At 41.5% G+C, this 26,864-nt stretch overlaps 1 protein-coding gene across 2 annotated transcripts in view; it reads left to right on the top strand.

Annotated features, from left to right (window-relative positions):
* Positions 1 to 1,473: 1,473 nt before the first annotated feature.
* LOC104308086 (netrin-4) overlaps positions 1,474 to 26,864 on the top strand; it is a 48,702-nt gene continuing 23,311 nt past the window's right edge. The window contains exons 1-3 of one of the 2 annotated variants that reach the window (XM_054161512.1): positions 1,474 to 1,548; positions 8,475 to 9,016; positions 21,419 to 21,682. In XM_054161512.1, the coding sequence (XP_054017487.1) occupies positions 8,480 to 9,016; positions 21,419 to 21,682 (801 nt within the window). In that variant the 5' untranslated portion in view covers positions 1,474 to 1,548; positions 8,475 to 8,479. Of the gene's footprint in view, positions 1,721 to 8,474; positions 9,017 to 21,418; positions 21,683 to 26,864 lie in introns of both variants that reach the window. The other variant, XM_054161507.1, reaches the window with a different exon arrangement.

Genomic DNA, 26,864 nt, shown 5'->3' with positions numbered 1-26,864 from the left:
CAAGTCAGCTCACTGCCTGGCTTGTCCCAGCTGCTCGTGTCTGTTATTACAGAATAAACCCGGTGCGTGTGCGCCGTGTGAGCCGTACCTGAAAGCCCCAAAGCCGCCCCGGTGGCTGCCTTGTTGGTGCGGGGGCGGGTTTGTGCCCCCGGGGCGCTGGGCAGTGCCCTGCTGCAGGGCAGGTGTCATGTGCCGGGAGGGCTGGCAGAGGGTGCTGCAGGGACAGCCGGCACCGGCCGGGCTGTGCGCTGCCCCCGCCCCGCACACGCACGTACGGCCGGACACAGGCAGACACACAAGCACCGGCTCCTGGAGGAGAAGATGCGGCTGGAAAGCAATGCCTGCATCTGAGCGCAGTAAGGACTAGCCTATGCGACAAGGAGGTGCGGAACAGACCCGTCCTCGTCCTCCACCCTTGAAAAAAAAAAAAAAAAATATATATTTTAAAATATCACATATAAAACCCAGGCAGGGGATCCTGTGTTTCAATAATCCCCTCTGCAGCCAGACAGGAGAACTGCCCTGTTAGGACTGAGAGATGTGCAGGAGGCTGAAAGGGACACAGAGACAAAACTTGACAACGAGCAAGTCCTCAGGCGGGAAGGACTCCTCAAGCCCTCACCCGTGCTGTATAGCAAGAGGGAGGAAGGATCCTCCAGCCCCCTCTCCTCTTTTTTTCCTCTCATGCCTGGGCACTGGGCATTGAACCCCCAGCCCCGCAGATTAGCTCGCAGCCCCTCCCCGTCAGCCGCAGCCCCACATCCAGCAGCGGGGACGGCGGGAGGGGACTGCCCAGGCACGGGCACCGGCGGGCTGGCGTTGGGTTTGTTTTTCACTCTTGTCCCCCGGCGCTCGCTGTGTGAAGCCAGTCCCTCGGAGGTGGGGGAGAAGAGGCTTCCGTGACAGCGGAGGGAGGAGGGAAACGTAAGAAAATAAAACAAATCAAAATAAAAAGAGAGAAGAGCCAAGAAAGCACTTGCTTCTCATCATCGCTCAGGGAGAAGAGCCAACTCTGCTCTTCTTATGACCCTCTGCTGCAAGGAGCAAATGGAAAGGAGGTCCTGAGGTAACCCTCCTAACAAAGCAGGGCTCCCGCTGCCCGGACCCCATCGCCACCCCAGTTAGCAGCAGGCTGCGGGAGGGGCTAGGAGGGGCGGGGGTGGGGGGGTGGGGGGTGGACAGGGAAGGTTGCCAGGGGCAAGCCAGGCAAAGCCAAAACGAAGCTCCACCAAAAGCAGGGAGCAGCAATGAAAGTTTCGAAATAGCATCCGAACAACCGCGAAGGACCGGCCAGGACAGAGCTCTCCGCCTCGCACCAGCCCTCGATGGTGCGTTCCCGGGACTACATCAGGGATGTGAATGTCCCCGGCCCGCTGCATGGAAAGGGGTAAAGACACAGAAAATCCTTGTTATTTATTTATTTATTGGAAGCAATGGACGGGTGACACCCAGAAGGCATCTGAGCCCTGAAAAGAAAAAAAAAAAAAAACCAACACCTCTGGAGAAGAAGAATGAGACGGCAGCCTTGACCCCTCCACTGTGAGGAAGGTGAGCAGAAAGAAAGAAAATACAGAAAAGCCATGCCAGCACCAAACCTGTAGATTACTGCAGCTCTTTTTTGCTTCACTGAGGACAGATATTTTACTGACAGCCATGCAGCATAAAGGCATCATGCTGATTGTGCTCTTGGAATACCTTATTTCTGGCCACGGGGAAGCAGGTAAGCAAGATACATTAATATTGCCATTGTGAAACAATTAATCCTAAGTTTAGCAAGGGAAAAGGGAACTGAAATCAGATCAGTTTGTTAAAAAGAAAAATAGAATGTCAGCCTCTTTATTTTAGATTGGAATTTATTTTATAAGGAATCTGAGTTTGTCAATGTATACAAATGCATCTTATTCCCTGCAACACACTCTTTGTAGCTCAGCCTCCTCCCAAAGACTTATAATAGGATGCACAGTTTCATACATCCTTAAAAGAAAGAAGTGTATTATTTTTGTGAACAAAAGAAAATGAAGGGAGGAAGAAAGAGGTAGATGGATGGAAATCTGCTGGATAATTGTTTTGAGAATGAAACACTGCCCTCCTAATCAGGACACAAGTGAAATGACAGCATCCTTGGACAGCATCAATGTAGAAATTAGAATTAATCTCTGTTAAGTTCATATTGCATCATTAGAAGTCAGAGGCAGCATTTAGACATTACTATTTATCCAAGGCAGCCTGTTCATTCAGAGTATTCCCTAACTCAATAGTTAACATGCAGTGAACAAAATTCAGTTAGCATTAAAGAAAAAAAATAGATTAGGAGAGAAAGAGAAGCTGATTAGTCGTGTGTGTATATGAATGTGGTCAGATAAGCATACAGAGGAATGATATAGCTGCAATGGGATTTACATAGGGTCTTAAATATACCTGGATTATGATGGAGATAAATTCCTAACAGGAAAGGAAGCGCTAGATTTCTTTTCTTCCTGCTGTGGCTTAGTACATCTTCAAGGTTAAAGGGGATGAATTGGAAAGATCAGTTCAGAAAAAACAAAAGTAATTACTGATAAAACTGATAAACCAACAATACATCCTTGATGACTTTTCTTTCGAGATACTGGCTTGGGATATTTCTGTACAGGAAAACATATCAGTGGTTTAAATATCATCTGTGTGCCCAGAGTATTGGAACAGGAACAACATTCTTCCTGCAGTCATTTAAAAGTGGTTGAAGTGTTCAGCTACCCTGAAAACTCACAATAAAGTCAAGGTCAGATCAGGTGGCTCCAGCTCAGATTATTGCCCAGCTAGAACCTTTTGATAACACAGACATCAGATTTCCAATGCTGCAAGAGAGATTTTCTGAAGGTAGCTCAGAAATTTACAATCCTGTCATATAATTTGCTGGATCATTTGGGGGAAAGTCTAGCTATCACAGGGAATGAGTGGAGGGAAGAGAAGGTACCTTAGTCCTCTTAGTGTCTTCTCTTGGGCATTTGCTAGCTTCCCAGGCTAGGACTCTCCCTTTAGAACACTTATGTTGATGCACAACACAGAAAAGTTAGAGAGATGTCTTGTAAAGTTGTTGATAATGTTGTGGAAAGCAGCCCATGACAAACTAGCCTAAATTTGCTGTATGTCCAGTTCCCAAAGTAAAAATGTTTGGGTTTTGTTGGGATTTTTTTAAGGAGATGCATCCCCTAGCTGGCTACCTGGAGAGCGAATTTGAGGCTTGAGGTGGGGGGAGTGTGTTCTGTGTGGAGCTAAAGACACTCAGAATAACAATGTAGGACAGAGTGATAATTGGATATTGAAGGCAATGATGCTAAAAATTCAATGTCAGTTTAAATAAATATACATTGGTTTGTCAAAACATTGCACAAATAATTAGCCTGTGAAAGAATAATATTACCTGTTTATATATAGAGAGAGATATAGAGATAGATAGATAGATAGATAGATAGATAGATAGATAGATAGATAGATAGAAAGAATTTATTTTTCTTCTTAGAAGCACTATGACAATCTTGAAATACCTTTGAATCTTTATAGGTCCTGTTACAGGTAGGGTCAGCACTGCTCAGACTAATGTTAGCTCACACAGTGTTTATCAATCTGTGTAAAGCTATTTGAAACTCCCAGCCTTTTCCTGAGCTGAAAGGTGTACAGTGAAGGATGGCTTTGATATATTTTATTAGCCTGTACAGTAAACTCTCTTTTCAGCCCTATAGTTAGTCCCTCCTGGTCAGAAGTGAAACAAACTGAGGGGGCAGTTGTGTGAGGAGTACATGGAGTATAAAATTTGTGGGGAGTACAATACTGACCTTCTGCCATTTCTGTGCAAAGAAGACAATCAGGCTTGTCAAGACAGGGTCCTTAGATCTTTAATTCCAATGCCAAGGGTGAAAACCCTTAGTGGTTAGGCTGGAGAAGTCACCTGGACTTTAAACTGTGAGATGTGACACTTGGGTAATCTTTCATCTACTTTTATGCAGGTGGAGGCATTATTCCCCTCAAGTAGAGTCATGCATTTTGGAAGAGCTAACAGGACTGACAACAGCTTGGGCTCTTGATTCAGCCCCAGCCAGCCCTGAACCTCTCCAGAGGATCAGCATCCCAGGAAGCAGAACCTGGGCCACCTCACCTCCTGAGGGCAGCCCTCCAAAAGGGGGCGTGGTATGGTCAAAAATGTCCATTTCTAGTACCCAGCTTAAAATTAATTGCAAAGCCAGACTATCAGCAGGGTTTAGTTTTCTCTTGTCTGGGGTTACTCAGCTCATCATCAGCAAATGAAGCTGTAGCTGTTGGAGCCCACCTCTCCTCCACAAGGGATGTGGCCAGACAGACTGCAACTGGCCACAAGGGAAGAGAACCTAGACTTGGGCGAGTTCCTTCTGTCCATACTTCAGGGCATGGAGGCAGAGTGGTTTCATAGCATATTCAGAACTTCACCTCAGGGTATTTATGAAGGTTGACTCACTAGCTACAGTTATCAAAGGCTACTTTAGTGCAGAAATATATCAGGCTACTCATAAACGGATAAAGACTTGTGAAACTTCCTTCATGTTGGCCCCAGACAAACCAAGGTGTGCATAGTACTTCTGTTGTAAACAGCATTAAGGGGTAAAGTTCCAGGTCTGATTAATAAAAGCTTGAGCAACTCATGTCCTTGGGGTGGTTAGCTTTAGAAGAACATTCAAGAGGTTTTGGTTATTAAGAAAGAAGTTAGGGTGAACCTGCTGAAACTGCTCCATCGAAAACATAGCAGGAGATGCTCAAAGGCTCTAGTGTTAACATGTTGCTCGTAACAGTAAAATTCTCTTTTCTGTGTCTGTAGTAGACTTGAACATGCAAAATCATAAATTTGCATGTGGAAATGAAATAAACATTCCAATTCAAATCACTCTGAAAATATTAGGCATCTTTCCAGTCACATAAGCAAGCTTTGCCTCAGTTGCCATATGACCTTTTTTTCTGTTGGGTATGCAATGGGGAGAGGAAAAAGCCCCAACTAAACCCAAAACTGAACCTAGTCTACAATGTCCTATTGCATTACAAGTCTCTGAAATAAGAGACCTCTGTTTGAAATAGTGTCTCAGGAACATCAGTAGTATGACTTCCCTTGCACTGTATGATTCCCTAATCATTGGATAACACCATTGTTAGAACATGTGCCAGGCATGTGCCATTGACCTGCCACTTTGTGGCACAGCTCTGAGGGACCAGAAAACAAACAAATAAATTAATCATACCATTTATGGAGTCAAGCCATCCTCCATGGAATAAAAGCTAATCAGCTTCATAATAACATGCAATGCCCATGCACAATCAAACTGTTTAGTTCCCTTATGAATTATTCAGTGAGTCCTCCTGGCAGTCGGGCTAAGTTGTTGGTTCGCCTGGCTGCTGTTTCTCTTCTGCAGCAGCCCCCCATCACTGTCCAGATCCAATGTTTCCTGTTGTTTCCACAGAATCAGTGAGTGGTGGACAGGTTGCGCTGTCCTTGTGGCCCAGCAATGTTCTGCCAATTGATTTCTTTAAATGCAAAGCTTTTAATCGACTGCAGATTTGCTTTCCAATCCCTCTTCTCTCAAACTCCATTCTGCTAATTTTCCTAATGGCACATCAGTTTGGACAAAAACTGTTTATTGATGTTGCTGCAGATAAACCTTGAGACTGTTTTTCAGGAGAACATCCAGATTTTTCTTCCTTTTCCAGGTTCAGATAAAAACAGCTGAAAAATTCAATACAAGCCTAATAGCCCATTTATGGGAAATATAAACCACAGCTACTCCCCTTGAAAAGCATTTCCTTTTTTTACTTTCTCACATGCTTGTCTGCAAAGCTTCCCCTCTATAAATCCTTAAGTTGAGAGCTCTATCTCATTTCCTCTATGAAAGCTTCAGTGGTGTGATTCTGCAAATAGAGATGGACTTAATCTTTTAATTACATGGTATATGTATCCATAATCCAACAGCTTTGGAAACAGGCACCAATTCTTCATCAAAACTAAGTAATGTGACTCTTAGAGGTAATGCTTATTCAAGGCTCACTTGGAAGACCAGTCCCACTTAAACTGTCTGGAGGCAAAGATGACACCTTTATGCAGCAGTGAGCAAAATCAGTTCATATGCAATCTACTCAAAACACAGAAACTGCTGTGCTTTTCCTATTTCCAGTAGTCTTTACCAAACAGTTTGACCATGAACCTAAATCTAAATGCCATTTGCAAAGATGTTCCTGAGGCGTGAAGTTGTAGCTTATATGTTTGCTGACCTGCAAGGTTGGATTTATCTTTATTTGAAGAATTCTGCCTGGCTCAGTGAAATTCACCCTCCAGAGCAGACAAAATTTTGGAATGTCTCTATTAAAAAGAGGAAGCTCTACACATTTTTTGTGGGAACCCAAGTCCTTTCTGAGGACAAAAAGGCTCCAAGAAATTTCACAGAACCTCTCAGATAAAATCTCCAAAGCTCCTGGTGTTTCCCCTGCAACTGTACCAGGCTCAGATGGAATAAGAAGTTCATAAACAGAAAGAAAATACATCAAAATGGTCATCAAACAGTCAGGTGTGAGGGCTTGATGGAGGATCTCCAGTGGTGCTAAAAATCACTTGCTCAGTGGATGCTGAGGAGTAAAGAACAGAACTGGTAGAGCCAAACATCCTCATCTTCTTTCCGTTCTAGCTGACTTCTGCAGTTTCTTCCCTCATGAAAATTCATCTCTGCGGTGGCACAGGGAGCGGTGGTGGAACTGAGGAGAGGCATCTTTCATTTCTTAGGTCTGGGGATTACTAGATGAATATGTATTTCAGGCACTGTTGCTCACTAAGCTCTCCCAGTCTCCTAGAACTTCAATAGGATACTAAAAAAAGTCTTAGCCAGCCCATTCAGGTCAGTAGTGGAAGGCAGTCTCCACCAGGAGGAAACCTACTGTGTTTTGTTGTTGTTTTTTGTTTGTTTCTTTCTTTTTCTGGAGGCTGCTGCTTACATTGTCTGCAAGGCAAACACACATTAAGCCTGGGTTCATTGGAAGGTGGCTTCCACCTGTTTCTAAGAGGAGTCAAGAGCAGTTTTGGATTATCTGCTTCCCTGCTATCTCAAGTTTAAGACTACTGTATGCTGAATGTCAGCTAAAATGGCACACAGCATGGGATTCACACAATGGGATCAGTGGACATACAGCAACTTCATTTTGTGTCTTAATCATGGGAAGTAGAATGCATGAGGTGTTTTCTAAAACAGTGTCCATCTCTGACCTTTCTCTTCTGGCCTGTGCAGAAATATCACAAAGGAGCTAAGGACAGAATCAACTCAAGAAGCAAACCTGTGCACTCTGGACACATTTCTTCACCCTAAATATTCCTTTTGGTAATAGGGACATCCGTTTCATCAAACTGCATTTACAACCTGAGTATTTTTTGTGAGGCTGAATTAGAAAGTATTTTCTTTGACCTAATTTGATTTTAAGTCTAATTTTTGCCTGAGGTAAGGGTGAATTTTAAGATTGGACCTACAATCTTGACCTAATAGCTGACCTTTGAACTGTTCCTAGATTACCCAGGTTTTACGGTCATCTTAAGGGTCATTTCCTGTAGGACTTACATCAAGTCATCTGACTCGTGACCTCTTAGATTAGATTTATGACCTTTCAAGGTCAGTCTTTAACTCCTTCTAGACTGCTGTATTGCGAAGAGGACAGTGCATGCTATTAGCAAAGCAGTTTTAAGAAGGTTTTGGGATTGTCCTTTAAAAAGATTTCCAAACAATATCAAGATTTTGTCCTTATCCCTACTTTTTCTTAATATATACATTGAAGTTGCCAGAACTCTTGCAAACTTGGCAAACAGACTATAGTCACCCACCTCCATGTCAAGGTATTCAGACAAGAGAGACTTGATCTTTAGCTCTGCTGAGTATCAACAATTCTAGCTAGCTCAGTAGGAGCAGTAGTAACTCACATCCCTCAGAATGATGCCAATAATGCATAGCTCTTGAACTGTAGAACTACATGCTTTCCTTTTGTGTTTATATGTGCAATCAGTGTTTGTAGATTGTTGGGGGGGGGGGGTATCATCTTTTTTCTTCATGTATCTACAGTGACTTTGCTGTCTGATAACAATACAAATAAATTTACTGAATAGGTACAGAGAAAGTAAGAAAACACAGGATTTCTATGGTTAAACATACAACCTGATGGAGCAACACAACTGCATTTTCAACAGAAATCAAATGGAAGCACCTTAAGCATGAGTTTTCTAAGGCCTCAGTTTCTGAGACAGGCATCAAAACCAAGGACTAGATCTACTGAGAACCTCCCTTCAAACTTGGTGTAAAAAGATAAAGTAGCTTTCCTTAGAAGGAGTTATCTTCAGCATCAGTCCCCAGATGAGGACTCCAAACATTTGCATGGTTGCCTATGTTACAGCCTGAGAACTATTTGAGAAATTCTACTTGGTTATGTTTCTTTTGACTGTCTTTCAGATCCCATGAGGCTGCAAGTCTTTCGCTGCAATGGCCGTTCTTGCAACCCTCCAGTGGGAAACCTGGCAACAGGGAGGACGCCAGTCACTCTCACCACATGTGGCCAGAACAGTACAGAACTGTACTGCTTCTACCCAGACCAGAATCTCCTCCATCAGGTTTCTCATGGCTGTGGGCAGCCTCACTGCACCAAATGCAATGCCAACCAGCCTGACAACTCCCATCTCCCTGCTGACATGACAGATGATTTCTTTGCAAACCCTGTCTCCTGGTGGCAGTCTGCTCAGGGTGTACACAGGGAAGAAATCAGACTGGACTTTGAAACAGAATTCTACCTGACCCATGTAATTGCTGTCTTTAAGTCACCTCGCCCAGCTGCAATGGTTTTGGAAAGATCCCAGGATTATGGTCAGAGCTGGAGGCCCTACAAGTATTTCTCTGTCAACTGTACAGAAACTTTTGGACTTCAGGATGATCTCATTGAAGAGGGTTCCATGTGCACTTCCAGGTATTCAGATGCAATGCCCTGCACGAGAGGAGAGGTAAGCAATAACTGACGTTTGGACTAAGTATAGTGTCAAACACCTGAAGACTGGCTGAAAATGAGAGTATGTGCTCAGAGAGATACTGTGCATAAAAATTAAGAAAGGTAGCCCATTCCCAAAGCTTTTGTGGTGTGAAAATAAAGAAGTTACATATCAATGACAATTTATGGAACTCTTTCAACAAATTTCTTTTGAGGGTTGCACAAAATAGGATTAACATGGCCTCATTCTACATTGCAGATGCCAAGATCTGAAGTAGAACCCAACAAAATAGATGTAGGGAAGCACACATTTGTAGAATCTGATTTATCCATCCTGTTTTCCCACTTTAGAATGATATGAACTGAATGGTCTGTCATTCTGCTCCATGTAAGAAGCCCTAGATAATTGGATGGCTTTTGAATATGTCTCTCCCCTAAGTTTAATGTAACTTTTGTTGCTGGGGGTAAGCTCTCTAATTGTATCAAGACAAAGGCTCCAGAAATTAAACCATTGAGAAACAGGAAGTGGAAGTGAGTGGCCAGGCTTCACTATTCAACAGGGGGAAAAGGTATGAAAACTCTGGTGTGTTATTAAAAACATCAAGAAAGCTTTCTTTTAAAGTAAATGTACAATTGCTCCGATAAATTCCTCTGACAAGAACAGTAACAGTTGCTTAGTAATCAGATACTTAGTTTAGTTATAACCTTCTTCATTGATTTCCAATCTTGAAATGATTTAGATAGGAAAGAATAAATATTGTTGGTGTTGTTTCATGGAGGAGACCTAAAGGTGCAAAGGGAGATTATAAGACATAGTCACAATGTTATAGTCACAACGGAAGCTTTACTGCTTTTGCTTAGAGAAGTCACAGTGCCCTTGGTTTTACTGTCTGGTAATGGTCATGCAGGTTTGGCAGTAATATTTTCCTGCAAATTAAGCTCAGGTGTGAGGTGAATGGTCCAGACAGGCTTCAAAAACCACAGTGGTTTCAGCAGTGCACTTCATAATGTACTTGAGAAGAAAAAAACTAGTGTACTACACCTCACACAGGAAAACAGCAGTAGGGAGAGACTGAGTTCATCTTTGTGCAACAGCCTGAGAAACATCTCTGCATGTAACAAATCTGGAGTGCATCATCTGACTACTGAACTGTCTTGTTTCTGGATAGTGATTCTGCTGGTCACTTATCATGATACACTTAAACACATCTGAATATCTTCTGTAGAGAGATTACAGTCTGCCACGTCAATACAGAATCTAGACAACTAATATAATCTTCCACTCTTGTGTGCCTTCCAATCAACAATCTGGAAGTACTTTGCAAGATCCACTTAATGATCTTCAGCACATATGTATGAGTCCTCTTGCCATTTCACAGATGAGGAAAGAGCAGCACAAAAAGGTGAAGTGTTTGATAGTTAAACAGAACAATTCAGGTTGCATAGGGAAGAGAATACAGGGTCTGAGGCAAATGCCATGGCCTTAAATGCAAAGCAGCCCTTTGTTCTCCAGTACAGTATCCTCTGTCTCCCTGCACTATGCTGGCTTATTTAACCTTAGGGAATATCATTAAGACCTTGTGTTGCTGCTACAACAAATCTGGGAAGTGGATGGCAGAAAATCAAATGATAAAACATTCACCCAACACAAGCCTTTGTAATTACAAGTGTCAAAATGATTCTGTCAGCTTGGGCAGCAACTACACTGAAATGCATATGTGTGTGCTTAATCAATCTGCACTGTGGTAGTAGATGTTAGAAAACAATAGTAACAGTAAGAACAGTCACATCTTTGCAGATCATACCCCTTGCAGACTCCAGATAGTTTCATGAACTGTTACATGAATTGAATACATACAAAGGTCACTTTCTCCATGGGTCAGAGAGCTGAAGCTTTAAAGCAACACACAGGAACTTAATAGAGAACAAGACAATACTGTTTCACAGCACATTAATCCAAAAGGATTCTCATGTTCTAGACACACTTTACAGAGACCTCTGAATCAATCCATGAAATGACACTATGGCAAGCGTGCAAAAGCACCAGGCCTTTCAGGTCAGCAATATGACACAGCAGATTCTCTTGGTAATTAAAATAAAGGGAGGCAGAGTGCAGTTATTTAAAGCACACCTGATGACATTTGCCTGCTATTCTTACTATAAATCACACAGGAGATTTGCCCATGCACCTCAGAACTGAGGCTGTACACCCTATTTCAAAGATGTATTAAATGTCACCAGAGCATCTCTTCAAGCACTGACTCACCACTGACTTGGAAGGAATCTGACTGAATCCCTACCATAGATTTTTGCAGCCTTCTCAGCTGTTTTTTTCACTTCCACACTGATTCAAGAGAAGAGAAGAGAAGAGAAGAGAAGAGAAGAGAAGAGAAGAGAAGAGAAGAGAAGAGAAGAGAAGAGAAGAGAAGAGAAGAGAAGAGAAGAGAAGAGAAGAGAAGAGAAGAGAAGAGAAGAGAAGAGAAGAGAAGAGAAGAGAAGAGAAGAGAAGAGAAGAGAAGAGAAGAGAAGAGAAGAGAATAAACGAGGTTGGAAAAGACTTTCAAGATCATCAAGTCCCACACCATCTAATCAACTAAACCATGGCACCAAGTGCCTCATCCAGTCTCTTCTTAAACACCTGATTCTGGCTAAGCCTTGCATTGCTGAGGCATTCATGCACAAGATTACAACATTTCTGAAATGGTCAAAACTTTTCCAACTTAAATGCTAATTAATGCTCCGAGATAAATGACAGGGTTTTTTTCTACTGAGGGGTTTGAAGTTACTTCCACTGCATGACATGCAGGTTTTTCTTGGTTGTTGTCCCATTCACTTGGAGAAGAGACACAGATTTCTTTTTAACAGGGCACAAATGGAATCAAAAGAATTAAGATCACTTAGGTTTAAACCCCATGTGGGACACATCACAAACCAAGATTTCAGGTAGATGTGAAAGGAGAAGGTAATAGAGCTGCATCTATAAACTGAGGTGCATCTCCCTGAGCCAGCACACTCTGCTGGTTCACCAAGACCACTGAAAGAGGATTTACCTGGGACCATGATGGGAAACTTGTAAGAAGATAAACTTTTAGGAGACTATAAATGGAAGCAAAAGACATTTGGGTGAGTGACAATGTCACAACAGAACCAAATGTATCACCAAGTTAAGGTATATTCCATGTTTCTTGCAGATTATCCCTTATCTTTCATCTCCAACAAGGTCACACATCTCCATTCCATCTCACATAAGGTACAGCTGAGGTAGAAGGTGTCATGCATTGAGGGAAAGCCCTGTAGGAACGCAAGGAAATGTCAGAATCATAACATCATAGACTTCCTAATGTTTCTTTCACAGTTTTCTTTTACTCCAGCTTTCCCTAAATCCCTTAATTCTGTTCAGATCCAGAGCACTTCCGCAGCTAGGATCAACCTATCTTAATTCTTCTTGCTCTGTTGATGACTTCTGGTCTAGAAGGCAGAGCAATTTATTCACTGCCAGTTGCCTGCACATCATTTGCTTCATACAAAACACCACAAAATCAGCACGTAACTTTCTACATTTATAAATGCTTCTTAGCGAAAATGCTGCACTGGCACATCTTAAGTCCTGACTGACATGTTAAGCAGCCTGTTTTGTCTGTGGACTTCTCTCACTCTAAGAAGTGATATATGTAATGGGAAGCAAGTACTTCTAATCTTTATCCTATTCTTAAGGGAGAACATTCTTAACTATTCTTAAGGAAGAAGTTATGGCTCTGCTCACCAGCTTCAGTACACCAACCTTGAACACGACGTCATGAACTAAAATCGATCCCACCTTTGTAAGGTCAGTTCATCTACTGCAGGTACATCTACAGGCAATGCTGTAATGGAGTCTTATGCATCAGCTGAGGCCTCTTCTACCTACTTATCCATCCATCTTTTTCTAATTTAAAAACCACTGTAGTTTGTAGTCATGGAGCCTAAAATGAGCCCTCAGGTCAGCTAACATAAATCAAAACTCTGACCCAAACAAAAGGAGAAATTACCACAACAATTGCATCAGACATTGCAGTCACATTAGTGTGACTTACAGTTCAAACATCATATGGGGGAAACAGGGATGAAAATATTTCAACCTTTATCCTGACAGCACGTGCACTCAGGGATCTGAGAGATTAAGAACACATTTTTGATAAACTGGAAGATCAGGAAATGAAAACAAATGTTCTCCTCCATCGAAGATGATGTTTGCATGAAAGGAAGGCATTAGCATGCAAAGCAGGGTAGAACACTGACCTGCTTATAACCACCAGACCCAAAAGGAGACCTTTCTTGTATTTGGTCTAGCTAGTGGAAGGGAGTTTTGAATCAAAGGCTGGTTCATTTATATGAGTGTCTGTGTGACAGATGACACCAACGAAGTGTGATATAATAAACCCATTACTGGAATTCACTGGGGGCTGGAAGAATTGTGTATGCCTGAAGTAAGTAATTGGTTTCTATGGCAACATGTTAAGTGTGCCTTGTGCAGAAGACCTGTTCACTCGCCATTTTGATTCCTGTGGTGACCTCTTTAGGGACAGAAGTCCCCAGCAGTGCCTTTTGTCAAAAATAAGTGGCCTCACTTTGTAGCTAAGAGATTTTTAATCACTCTTTTAAACATACTCTGTGAATGCCAGATCAAGACATGTTGTGATGGGAAGCAGTTCTGTCTGCTTCAGAAGCAGCCAGGTTGTTCAGACAGAAGTCACAGTCAACCCTATGGAAGCCTTTTTCTCTGCACTGACAGTGAAGACTTCGGCTACCATTCTCCAGCTCCAGAAAGCTTCTGAGCAACAGTTATGTCAGAGGAAGAGCACTTGCACACTCACCAAAGCAGGCCATGGACATGTATGCGATTTTCTTCCAAGCACCCAGGTTTTTTCCTCTTTTTTCTCAGAATTGTCTGTATTGTATTCATGCCAAACCTTTTGATAAACAGAGGATCCTCCCTGCACACATACACATACCTTACTAAGTGGCAACATCAATAACTCAAGAGGTCACCACTGAGGCTTCTGTGGCTTCTTTAAAGTCTGAGCTCCTGTCGAAGTGGGGTCATTAAAAAGAAACACACTCAGCATATCACAAGGTTGAATTCTTAGTAGCTAAGATGCAAGGGCAAGGTCTTGCACTGCGGTGAATTGTCCAACAGTCATTGGTACTGGGATCTCTAAGTTGCATGATGCTCAGGTTAAACCAACTTCCATCTGGAAAAGATTCCAGATGGGATTACTCACTAGTGAAGGTAAGTGTGTAAATGTTATGACTAGGGCTGTCTGTTCAGTATTTCATTTAACTCCAGCTGTAGAGGAGATAGAATGCAGAGGCAAGTTGAGAGGAAGCAGTTAACACCAGCAGTGTAAACAAGCAGATAGCACTGCCAGGCCCTGCTTCCCTGGAGGAAGAATTAAGGGGCTCAAGGATTTGTCTCTGAAGGGAATCTGAACTGACAAGACCAGTCCAGCATTCCCATCCCTGGCAAATGAACTTCAGGAGGGCATCAAGTGTCCTACTCTGACCTGGCTTGCAATGAATCATTTCAGAGACATTTGGAAACTTACAAACCAGCCAGAAAGACACAGGAAGGTTTTGGTTTGGTTTGGGTTTTTTGTTTTTTCAAGCATTGCTTCTGCATTTTCTGAACATACAAGGCAGCAGATATAAATTAGTTTTTCTTCTCATCCTGTTTTATGAAACCTTAGTTGAGTAGCAGCCATGACTTTTTTCTCCAAGTTTCAACTGTGAAAGATTCTTGTCTAAAATGCTCTGAATCTTGAAGAGTTGTTGTAATTTTCAAGTTCCAGGCAAAAGAACATTTAACTGTTTGCTCTACAGTTGTCCACACATCACTGTCACGGTGAGACTATGCACTTAGCTAGGTCTGTTCACAGGAAAGATTTTAGTCAAGATCCGTAGATCTAAGTGGCTCCACTTATAAGAAATGGATGCTCTCCCGTGAGAGTGCAGCTTGTTGACACTTGTTGACAAAGGTGGGTTTCAACTTCCCCTGACAATTCAGCAGACAGAGTAAAATGTGTCTCCTCATTCCCAATCCAGTTAACAGTCGGACTGACTGCATCACAGAAAACCTTGTGCCACCCTTTGGCATTTCAGAGCAAGCATCATTCCTCATAATGAAAAAAGAACACTGCATGTAAGGCAGTGCTATGTAGAAGGAATTTTGCCAGTTCCCTGTATACAGACTGCAAGTTGAAGGTTTTTGTGCCCAGTAGTCTAGATTTTGCAACCCAACTACATTACCTGAAGGTACTTCTTCTCCCTACAAACCTTGCCTTTACATCTGCAGATAACCTGAACCTACAGAACACATTTTGCTTGAGGAAGAGACAAGATTTGTCTGCCTCTAACTTAAGTTATGTAGTCTTTCCCCATTGGCAGCAATGTCTAAATATTAATGCCACACTGACTGGATTACTGAAATAACCTCAAAGCAAAGGCAAAGTGATGAGACATTGACCCTTTCTGTTTTGGGAAACACAGAATGAATTTGAGATGCCACTGTCTTGGTAGTAGCTGAGCAGACCCAGATCAGAGAAATGTAAAATATCAAATGCACAATTATTTCTTTAATAAACTATCATATTCAAATTTTTCTTCTCCAGAAGGACAGAAAAACAGTGGATCTTGATTAAAAATTGACTATTCCATGAATCACCAGAATGGGCCTTCCAATAGCCAAGCAAATATCTAGACTTTGTGCTCTGAATGGTATTTCAAAACAGGCAAAGGACTATTTCTTAGTAAAGTCTATTGTACCTCTACATGGAAGAATTAATTTTAGTCAAGGGTCTCCCTCAAATAAATCAGAGGATGTTTGCCACTGGGCAGGAAAAATTCTGAGACAGTTCTTCACTGTTGCTCTAAGAACAAAATCAACTCACATGAAAATCTCTTAATGAAGAGGATTTGGGACTGATGAGAGATTTTATTGCAGCTTCCTTCTGATGGGCCTATTATAAGCACAGAGACATTTCTGATCTCATTAACCTGATTGTGTGCAACATGATCAACTTAGCTTAAGGGTGATTTGTATATCAAATTCTTGTTCTGCACAAGGATCTTCTTTTGTAGGAGGCCATGCGTTGGCACTACCCTCCATTTATGACTCATATTCCTTGACTTTAGGCTATGAGCTTGCAAGGGAAAACCTTTGTTGTGTCCACATCTTTACTGACTAATACTGGCTGGATGATCAGGTTAAGAAAACAGAATTATCTGCATCAAGAATGGAGAAGCAAAACGTATGGCAAGAAATCAAAAATCTGAGACACTGTCTCCAGAATGAAGACAACCTCCTGATTGGTGAGAGAACATCACCCACTAGGAACCTGTGCCAAATTGTGTATAGCAAAACCACTACTCCAAGAGTGCCTGCCTTTTTTGGCTTTGCACACTGAGAGCATTCTCCAAACCTCCTTGCTCTTAGAATAGTCAGGAGAGGACAGGGCAGTGATCATCTTTTTTAGGTGCAGCTGATTGACTTTTGAAAATGAGAATGACAAATATGCGCTTGATAGCAGATATGCAGATAAGCATGAATGCCCTACTCAGCACTCAGCTCCAGTGTTAGCTCCTGATTATAAGAGAAACTCAGGATCCAGGATGTGTTTCCACAAAGGGTTGAGACTATAGAGGTGCTGAATACCCTCAACTTCCACCCATTTCAGTGGAAGTGGAAAGACTCCTGGGGTGTACTGTAGCAGACTTCATCGCCATCCAACTTTCTTCCACGGGTGCGCAAAAGCTGCTTTAACGAAAACTGCACACTGATGTTTAGAGAATTGACTGGGAGATTTCAAAGCAGCCTGTTACAGCAAAATAGAGAGCAGAGCTTCCACAGAGCTTGATACCACATATAGAATTAAATAGAAGCAAAATAGCCTTACAGTGAACATCATAGGAAAATATTTCAGACCTAGCATCTCAACTGTACGAACACACTTCCTCTTCATTACACTGCCTTCATGTCTTTTACATGAACATGAAATCTGCATGGTATCTCTGGGAAAGGAAAAATTAATCATATTTCTGCTCTTCTGCAAAAGGCAAAAGTCAAACATCTATCTATATAGAAGGATGTGTTTGCTTCACAGGCCCCAGAAACGCAAACCTGGTGAATTAAAGAAAAGAGGAACAAAGAACACAAGGAACTGGTGGAGTGTTTCTTCCCACAGCTTATGACTCTACGAGTTCACTAATACTTACATACTTTTCTAATCTAATCTTTAAAGCATTTATGCAGAAATAGCTGAGGTGGCCAAACTCCCACCTTTTACTTTTTATTAAAATTGCATCTATGGAACATCCACCTCTAGGAATTATTTGAGAATTTTACAGATATGAATCTTTTCATCTTCCTCCCATTCCATGAAGTACATGAATATTTTATTCTATTTTTAGAAAAGTAAGCAGGACATACAACCCACTTCTGTTCCTACTGAGTTCAGTGGCAGGCTTCAGGCTTAAGCTACTTGCTGAATGTTATACTGAACAATTGTACTGGGGCTTGGAACAAATAGTCACATTCCCAAGTGTGTACTTTGGACACAGTTGACATCTTGTCCTTTTTTACAGAAGTAAAATTCTTCATGTGCTGTATGAAATTATCAATCCACACACACAAAATCACCACCAGTCTGCCTCCTAATTTAGGATGATTTTTTTTAATTAGGGAACCACAACCCCAAATACACACATTTAAAATATAATATTGTATTTTAGTATGAAGGGGGAAAAAAAAGTTGAGTGGTCTGGGGACTTTTTAGGTAAATTATACATTTATGGAAAAATAATTCAGAGCATGTAAAAATTCATGTAAAATTCATCCCACTCTATAATTTATAATTTGAGTCAATACACATAGTAGACTACTAAGTATAACTTATGGATTGTAACATATTGCTCTTGACAGTAGGGCAACATATGTTAAGGAAGATCTAATGACTGGCATGTTAATGTGAGAAGAAACATCCAATGAAATACTAAAAATGAGTCAAGATATGGTGATCATTTTACGCTCATCCTTGTGCTCAAGAGGTTTAACCACCAATATTTCTAGAAGAGTGTGTGCTCCAGAAGGGAAGAGAAGAAAATTCCACTCTCCAGTTTTATGCATCTCTGAAATAATGATGCCAAAATATTTAAGTACAAAATAAAACTGTGCAAAACAAAGCTCTCCTAATCCCGCTTATACTGGCACAACCTATCTCTTTTGACTCTGCTGATACAAAATAAGTTTGCTGAAGTAAGTCCTCAATATCCTTGATTGTTGCAAAATTTAGGAAGATCAATTCCTTAGTGGTTGTTGAATACACAGTGAACATATAACTGTCATTCCCAAAAGACTTCACTAGTGTTATGCCACTCAAATCAGATCTTTAACACTTAACAAGTCTTGGGAGAGATAAGGACAACCAAATCCTATCTGACCACTGAGCTTAGTCCAGACAGAAATGTGTCATGAATTAATCATACAAGCAAACTCTTGTAGCTCAACTGGAATGGAATATTGCTTTTTCTTAAAAGGATGCCACAATCCCTGTGGGACATCTTAGCTATTAATATCTTTACTCACAAATAACATTCAGAGTTCTAAGGGGATAAGGAAAATGCCAAAGCAAATCCTCTCAAGAGATGCAAGGCCAGAAATGAAAACATTTGCCCAATAATAAACCCACGGGGAACTCAACCTTTTTTCCAAGCTGTCATGCAAAGAAGCAAGCTTGAGGTCAGCAAATAGCCATATGATGAGGGAAGAGCACTGAAGAGCTTCTTTTACCTAAAGAACTCAGTGTGATCTGGATGTCAATTAAGACATAGGCAGAACGGCTAATTGGCTGGAGATCCCAAAACATGAATCTATCTCTTTAAACTTAATCAGACTGTATGCAAACTTATTTAAATAGCTTTCTAACCATGCAATACAAGACACAAGATTTCCTTCACAGTTAACATAGCACAATTCAAGACTAGTGTCATCAAGCAGAAGAATAATGCCAGAGAAAAAATAAACACTTTAGCTATTATCTAGTCTTCTCTTTCATAGAGGCCCAGTAAAAAATCCTATTCTTTACCCCATTCACCCTTTCCCTCCGTCTCCTGTGAGAAGATCCATAGCTCTTCACAAGTGGGATCTCTGGGGCACAGAGACATTAAGCCTTTTCCCCAGCCTTGTATAAGGAGGTCACTGGCAGGACCTGTGCAGATCTTTCAGAAATTTACATATTACCTTTTTTTCCCCAGATGTTCTGTGCTGGAGCAGATTGCCTCCAGCATTTATGTTCTCAAGTCAGTGATCTGTTAGGTATCCTCTGGAGTGCTATTCTGAAAGGAGATACCAATATTACTAAGCACATATATTAGAGAAGCCACAGTCAAAGGTGTGAGAATACCTAAGAACACCCTGCTTTGCCCTTGGTTTCTCTGTTTTATGCCAATTCAAAACAGTTTCATAAGGACTCTGAAATACTAATATCCCAGTAATTATTGTTTACCCTGCTTTGAGACCTCTGAGCTTAGCAGGCTCTGCAGAACAATGCCATCCAGTTCACTGACATGGTCTTAGATTAATTGTCCATGTGGGAGGAAGATGTGTGTGTCTGTACATGACCAGATGCGCTGAGAAACCTGTCTACAAGTCAGAGGAAGAAAGTGCTCATAAAACTGGTTTCCACTAAAAAGATCAGACCACTATGGATCAGGGGAGCTGGACTGAGGAGGCTTGGTCTTTGTCCTAGGAATCCATTGACAGGGGGAATGCTGGGCACCTTGACAAAATAGAATGGGCCATTTGCTTATGGTTCCACTGACCAGGGGAATGTAAACATTGGGGTGGAAAGGCTTGGGCTATTTTGTCATGGCTTCATTGATCAGGGGAATGTGGGCACCTGGATTGCACAGTCTGGGCAATCTGCCCATAGCTCTGTCAAACAAGGAAATACAGGCACCTCTGATCTCACAAAACAGGGCTGTTTGCAGCTTTGTAAGGAGCTGACAGTGTAAGTGAAGGGAATTAAAAGCAAAAAGAGCAGATCTAACCACACAGAAAATGCTGTGAACAGGTGGGAAATGTGTCACTGTCTTTGCTGTGGTACTGTCTGATTTAGCTCTGTGCAAATCTGGGCAGCTGATTCTATTGGTTTACAGGGGTTTACCTCCCCAGGTGCCATCAACATACAATACAATTATCTTCCAGCACGTACTGCAAGCTCTTGTCCTGTTCCTCCAAGAAAAAAAGGAAGCAAACTATTTTACATGCTGCAAGTATTTCAATTCATCAGTTCACTAGAAAGAAAGAAAAAGGCAGAGAGAGAGAAAGGGAGAAATCTGCTGATGGAGTTAGTAAGACAGACACTGTCGCCACTTACAAAGCAAGGCCAAGGAACCCTGAGAGCAAGTGCCTCTGCTACAATGGGAAAACTCAACCAGAGGAGAAAGTAGCTCTCAAACTGGAGTTGGTACATCCACAGAGGACATCTAAGCCTGGGAATGAATGCTACCATCTCTCTGGCACAGACTGTGGTGCAGCCCTCCATTGTTAACCTCACCTCAAAAGCAATGGAAACAAACCCACCTTGAGCTAAAATAGAACATGTCCCTTTAGTCATTGGTAAATGTTAAATTAGAACTGTGATACTCAAAACCAAACTGTTGCTGCTCCGGAGAACTATCAAACAGAATAAAAATTGTGACAAAAGAATAGCAACCTGCTGACAGGCAGTAGGCCCAAAGCACCTTTGGTCCTGTGAGCTCACTGCAGGGTAGCTGCTTCTCCTCTCCTAGTGAAGAAGCAAGTGGGATTTGTTCAGCAGGGTTCTCTCATGCTTACTCACCCTAAGCCAAGCTGTGTTCTCTAACACCAGTGGGCAAGCCAAAAGTCTGATGACAATTTTCCCTTCTTTCATAGACCTCCTTTGTGCCTTAGTTTACCTGACTCTAGAATTCATGCAAACACCGTGTTCCTAAAACCCTTCAAAAACATGGATGGCATTAATCCTGCATTTATGCCAATAAGCCTTGGATTCTTCTGAGTGAGTGACACTGTTGTCACTTGGCTCAGAAACAGAAGGCAGTAACCAGTGCTTGGCAAGTTACCACATACTGGATGAACTGAATAAAGTGACTAGGCTCAATAACCCCAGGGAAAAATGTTTAAAGTAAGGTATTTCCTATCCCACATATGAAACAGGATGAAAGCAGGAACACAGTCACTTTGGCCAGCTGGTGATGTTCTGGGATCAGCCATGGCTCCACACTGCATATGCAAAGTCTTCTAAATAGGAACTACTACTTTCTCCAAAACATTGCCTTGGAATGCTTGCTGTGCATGTGGAGTCCTATGCCCATTGCTGGATGTATATCTTCTGTCTTGCAGGTGATTTATCGTGCCTTAAGTCCGGCTAACAAGATCGAAGACCCCTACAGCCCTGAGGCTCAAGATCTCCTGAAACTCACCAACCTCCGCCTCCTTTTGTTAAAAAGACAGGAATGCCCATGCCATGGTCTGGAATCGGTAGAGAAACCTCAGAGATTTGCCCACTATGCTATTTATGACCTGATCATCAGGGGAAGCTGCTTTTGCAATGGGCATGCAGAAGAATGTGAGCTTGCCAACATGACAGGAGTCATGGAGAACATGGTGAGTTCTGACAGTTGTCACCTGCTTGTGCATTCTCAGCCTAACTGTACATTTTGAATATGATTCTGTCCAAGTCTCCCTAAGCCTATCCAAAAAAGCCCTGTCAATCCACATTAGTGAAACCTAAACCACTTTGGGAAGAGCTTTCCTATCACCCTTGCTGAAGTTCCATGTATATTAATTGCATTCCTAGACATAGAATACATAGAATACATAGAATAAACCAGGTTGGAAGAGACCTTCAAGATCATCGCGTCCAACCCATCAACCAATCCAATCCACCTAAACAACTAACCCATGGCACCAAGCACCCCATCAAGTCTCCTCCTGAACACCTCCAATAATGGCGATTCCACCACCTCCCCCGGCAGCCCATTCCAATGTGCAATCACTCTCTCTGTATAGAATTTTTTCCTAACATCCAACCTAAACCTCCCCTGGCGCAGCCTGAGACTGTGTCCTCTTGTTCTGGTACTGGCTGCCTGGGAGAAGAGACCAACATCCTCCTGTCTACAACCTCCCTTCAGGTAGTTGTAGAGAGTAATAAGGTCACCCCTGAGTCTCCTCTTCTCTCAGTCCTTCTAAAAACTCTGAACCACAGTTCTAGTGATAGGAACAAAGATCTAACTCCAAATATGAAATCTACCTATTTGCCTTCACAGAACTGAATTAACTCTCTTTGATGCAAAGACTGCCCTGAGCAGAATTTCAGCATCAGATCTCCAGTCTCAGAGTTTCTGAGTTTGTGGGACATGAACAGTTCCATGATACTTAGGGTTTCAGCCTTTACTTTTAGCTTTTCAGCCTTCTGTGCTGCAAAGCAGCAAAGCTTTCACTCCATAGACAGCAGTATTCAGGATGTAAAAATAATTTTCGTCCCTCTCTTCTCTACCCATTCAGCTTAAAATAAATTGGATCTTAAAAAAAAAAAAAAAACAAATTCTGTAGGAAAATTATTCTATAGTAGTATGATTACCCCCTCCCTGTTCCATCTTTTATCTGTATTTGCTCCTGGATGTGAGGAAAATGTGAGTTGTGTTAGTGTGCATACCTAGAAGCTATGATTCAGGGGAATGACCACTGCCTCCTTTTTGACTTAGCTGCAAGTATTATGTAGGAGCATATAAAAAACAGGCACAAAGAAACAATGGTAACCAAATATCCATGTACAGCTGAGCATGTACATCACAGACAGAATTCAAACCACTTTAAACTAGGCAGTGGTTTGAGCGGTTCCAGAAGGCCATGGCAGGGGGGTTGGAACTAGATGATCCTTGTGGTCCCTTCCAACCCTGACTGATACTATGATACTATGATCTGTCTCTTTAATGGCTTTGGAAAACTAAAATAAGCCTTAGAACTTTAGTCCTTGGTGTCCTCTGGCATAATAGACTCAAGATATACATCCTTGGGTAATTTCTGTATACTTGATTTAGTTTCTTCGGAAATGTGTATTCATTGTCTTCCTTTCAACTGTTCTAGATTCAGAGGTAGATAAAGCAAGGTAATTAGGACTAGATGAGCCTCACAATATTTGGAAAGTAATTGTTGAATCAGTTCCACCTGTGGTATAAATCCAAGATTCAGATACAGTATTCAAGCATTAGGTGATATTATCAGGTTCAGTTAAATATAGACTCACTTAATACATAACTGTGTGGAGAAAAGCTGTTTAAAGAGTTCATCCTCCCTACTGCAAACTGTCAAATATAGTGAAACCAAATAGATGAGTAACATGCTAAATGAATACAGCTGGTGGAAGAATAAATGCTCTGCCCATCAGAGAAGGAAAGCACAATGTTGTGTATATTATTGGCATAACCATTGTAAACTATGACTGGATATTTTTTTTCTCCACTGGTCACAAGGGAATAGAATCTTTCTCTGCCATCAGTGACATCATGGGGCAGAAGATGAAATAGTTTTCATGAAATGCACTTCATGAGTGACTCATGTCCCAGGAGACAAGAGGGTGGATGCATCACATCATTCACAGAGGCACAGATATCAGCAAGTCTTCGCCTAAGCAGGGATTCAAATGCAGCCACGAGAAAAGTGAGAAAAGCCTTCCAGAGCTTTAGCTACTTCTAGAATCTTAGATAAAAGCCAAAACAGACCATAAGTGAGCTGGTCTGAGTCCTTGCATAAAGGTATAATTAAGCATACCTAAGTCATTCACTAGTGGATGCTTGTTGAACTAAGTTTTTGCTAATTTCTGATGAAGGAGATTCAACAGCAATCCTCAGCAGCTGTTCTCATTTTGACATTTTGAAAGCTCTTCTTTGGTGCTTGTCTAAATAATCTCTGCTGCAAATTGAAGTGATTTCTTCTTGTTCCCTCTTGTCCCCTTAATTATGGCAAGCAGTTGATCCTCATTCTGCAGATATGATTGGAGAGGTTCTTACCATATCCTTCCTTAGTTTTTTTGGGCTTGTGTTAATCAGAAAACTGAAACTTTAGGTGGTTAAAATTTAAAACTCTAGTCCCAGGTCATACATGCCAGGAATAACTATGATGACCATGCCATTTTGCTCCTCTTTTCTGTGCTTTATTCATTGCATTCTAGCTCTTTCTCAAACACACAATGAAAATCCACTCCTGGAAGTGTCAGGTTCCTGGATCCTTTAGCAATTTATCTCTTTCTTACAGCTATGATATTGTAGTGTTGAAGGGAGAGTTCACATAGTTACAGATCTCAGGAACTGGTGAGAGAACATGAGATCCCAGGAACAGCACGAGAGAGTTTATATAAGTGTGTAATTTTGCATCTTACAATATGGTAACCTCCTAGCCTACATGCAGAAGGAAAAAGCCTTTGTTCTTGTGTGGTGAGTACCAGTGATACATTTCATATGAGCCAAACAACACTGCAGCAAAGATCTGTCATCTTGCAACTTCTTAGCAGAGACAGGGAAGGTTCTCTAGTTTCTCTACTTTCAGTCACATGGTGACTAAAAGAGGGGAGAAAAGAGATGTTAGGAACAAACACTGCATGCTCAGAAAGGACCCAATTCATTCACTGGCCACATCTCGTCTAATTTTTAATAAACATACAGGGAGAATAAGTCTCAAGACTTGATGACCTCTGAGGTCTTTTCCAACCTTATTAATTCTATGATTCTAAGACATAATTTTTGACATAGCTAGCGTGGGTGATGTCACAGCATGAAGGCAGAGCAGCTTCATGTTTCCTGGGCTGCTGTCAAGTACTTAAATAAAATGCTGGAAAAAGACAGATTTCCACAGAAAGGCTTAAGAGGAGTTTCAGTCTCTTAAGAGTTCAGAGTCCTTCTACAATGTATTTATTTTCTGTAGTCAACAAAACCAAGTCCATGTAGAAAGCAACTACAATTGTTTGACATGGGATAGGCCCAAACCCTGACATCATTGTGTGTACTTCAGTCTTGGAAGAGACATAATCGTGCTACTTTGCAAGTCTGCTCTTCTCACTTTTGAAAGAAATCTGTCCCATTTGTAGCACTCCTAATACACCTAGACTGAAACCACATGGAGGTTAAATAATGGAGAGAAGTAAAGCAAATTTCTTGACACTTTTGAACCAAGACTTTTCAACACCATTTTGAAGGGACTAGATGACCTGTGACTACTACATGGTCTGTCAATGACCAGTGTATCTGTGGATCTGTCAGTTGAGTCATGACAACCCATTCACCTTCTTGTTCTCCACTGAGGCTATCAATAAGAAATGCAGGTCTATGGCAGGCAATGTCACAGACACCAGAGTATTGTAGACATGAATGGACACAAGACCATTGCAAACTGTAAAAGTGACCTCCAGCTGGTACATCCTTCCTCACAGCTTGAAATCAAAACAGTAATAATTATTCTTTCAATGTGGCTTTATTTATTTACTTTTTTTAACAAAATGTGCACCCACCTCAGCACAATTTTTCTTGCTCACATTTCTCTTATTAACTACTGAGAAAATCATGGCAGACAGGAGAAAAACGTTGAATAATTAAGATGGGAGCCATAGACAATAGGGAAGAAATTTCTGAAATATCCTGAATTTGGGGCTTGTTGCTATTGAGGGTGATGGGTTTTTGTTTTCTGTTTGATTTCCTCAGGGGAAAACAAAACAAAACAAAATAAAACAATAACAAACAAACAAACAAACAAACAAAAACCCAAACAAAACAAGACCAACACAAAACCGAACCACCAACAACAAAAAGACACAGAGATGTCTTAAATAGATTCTTATAATACCTAAGGACAAAATCCTGCTTTCTGAATTTCAGAAGGATTATTCAAACTCTTAGTAGTTCTTCTGTCAGTGAGGGAAATGATAGAGATTGTATTTCGCCACTGAAACTGCAGAGAAGAATTTTTCTTTCAAATGGAAGTCATCCTTATGCTGTTGTAAGGGAAGAAACTGCCAGGACCTGGCCACCTGAATACATCTAGTTATGTTCTACCATTGAGTGCAATGGAACCTAATCTTGCCCCAGATACTGTTGTTGCAGGATGTGTGAGGTTAGTAAGAGCAGTCAGGTTTCAGATCTGCTTCAATAACACATTAGCTGAGTCCATGACTGCTTCCAGAACTAAAGTTACAAAGCAGAAAGAGCACATGGATAGAACACAGAATCTAGACCAAAGTCCTTTCTGGTTGCCAAATATTTCACAATTCTCTTTCTAGTATGGACAGAGGAAAGCAAGTGTGGATTAAAATGTTTTTGTATAAAGCATTAGGGTTTTTTCACTTGTCAATTATTGGTACCTACACTGCCAGGAAATTCTTACAAGTTGCCTCGGATGTTTCTTTTGCTTCTTTATCCTGTTTACAGAGACAAACTAGACTCCCTGTGGGTCTGATCCTCCACAATGAAGCAAATGGAAAGTTTTCCACTTACTTCAAAGGGAGCAGGACCTGGTCCTAAGTAAGATTCCTTGTTTGGCATAACGGAGGTTACATAAGGTAAAACTTGTTTTTCTACAGCAATTTTCTAGGTGACTTGGCTGTTGTATCCCTTGCAAACATTACCTCCTCTTCAAATATCTTGTGCAGTTCTACTGATAATCCCCAGCTAGGTTTTCACAGTATCTGATCCAAGCTGTGCCAGTCTGTATGATGTCCAGCACTCAGAGAAGCAGGAGGTGCTCTCTGTTGTAGTTGGCAACTCAAAGTAGTTTTTGTTTAAGCAAAAGTTACCCTGTG

The sequence above is a fragment of the Dryobates pubescens genome, chromosome 1, assembly GCF_014839835.1.
Source record: "Dryobates pubescens isolate bDryPub1 chromosome 1, bDryPub1.pri, whole genome shotgun sequence".
Classification (NCBI taxonomy): Eukaryota; Metazoa; Chordata; class Aves; order Piciformes; family Picidae; genus Dryobates; species Dryobates pubescens.
This window is presented reverse-complemented; position numbering and strand designations above follow the sequence as displayed.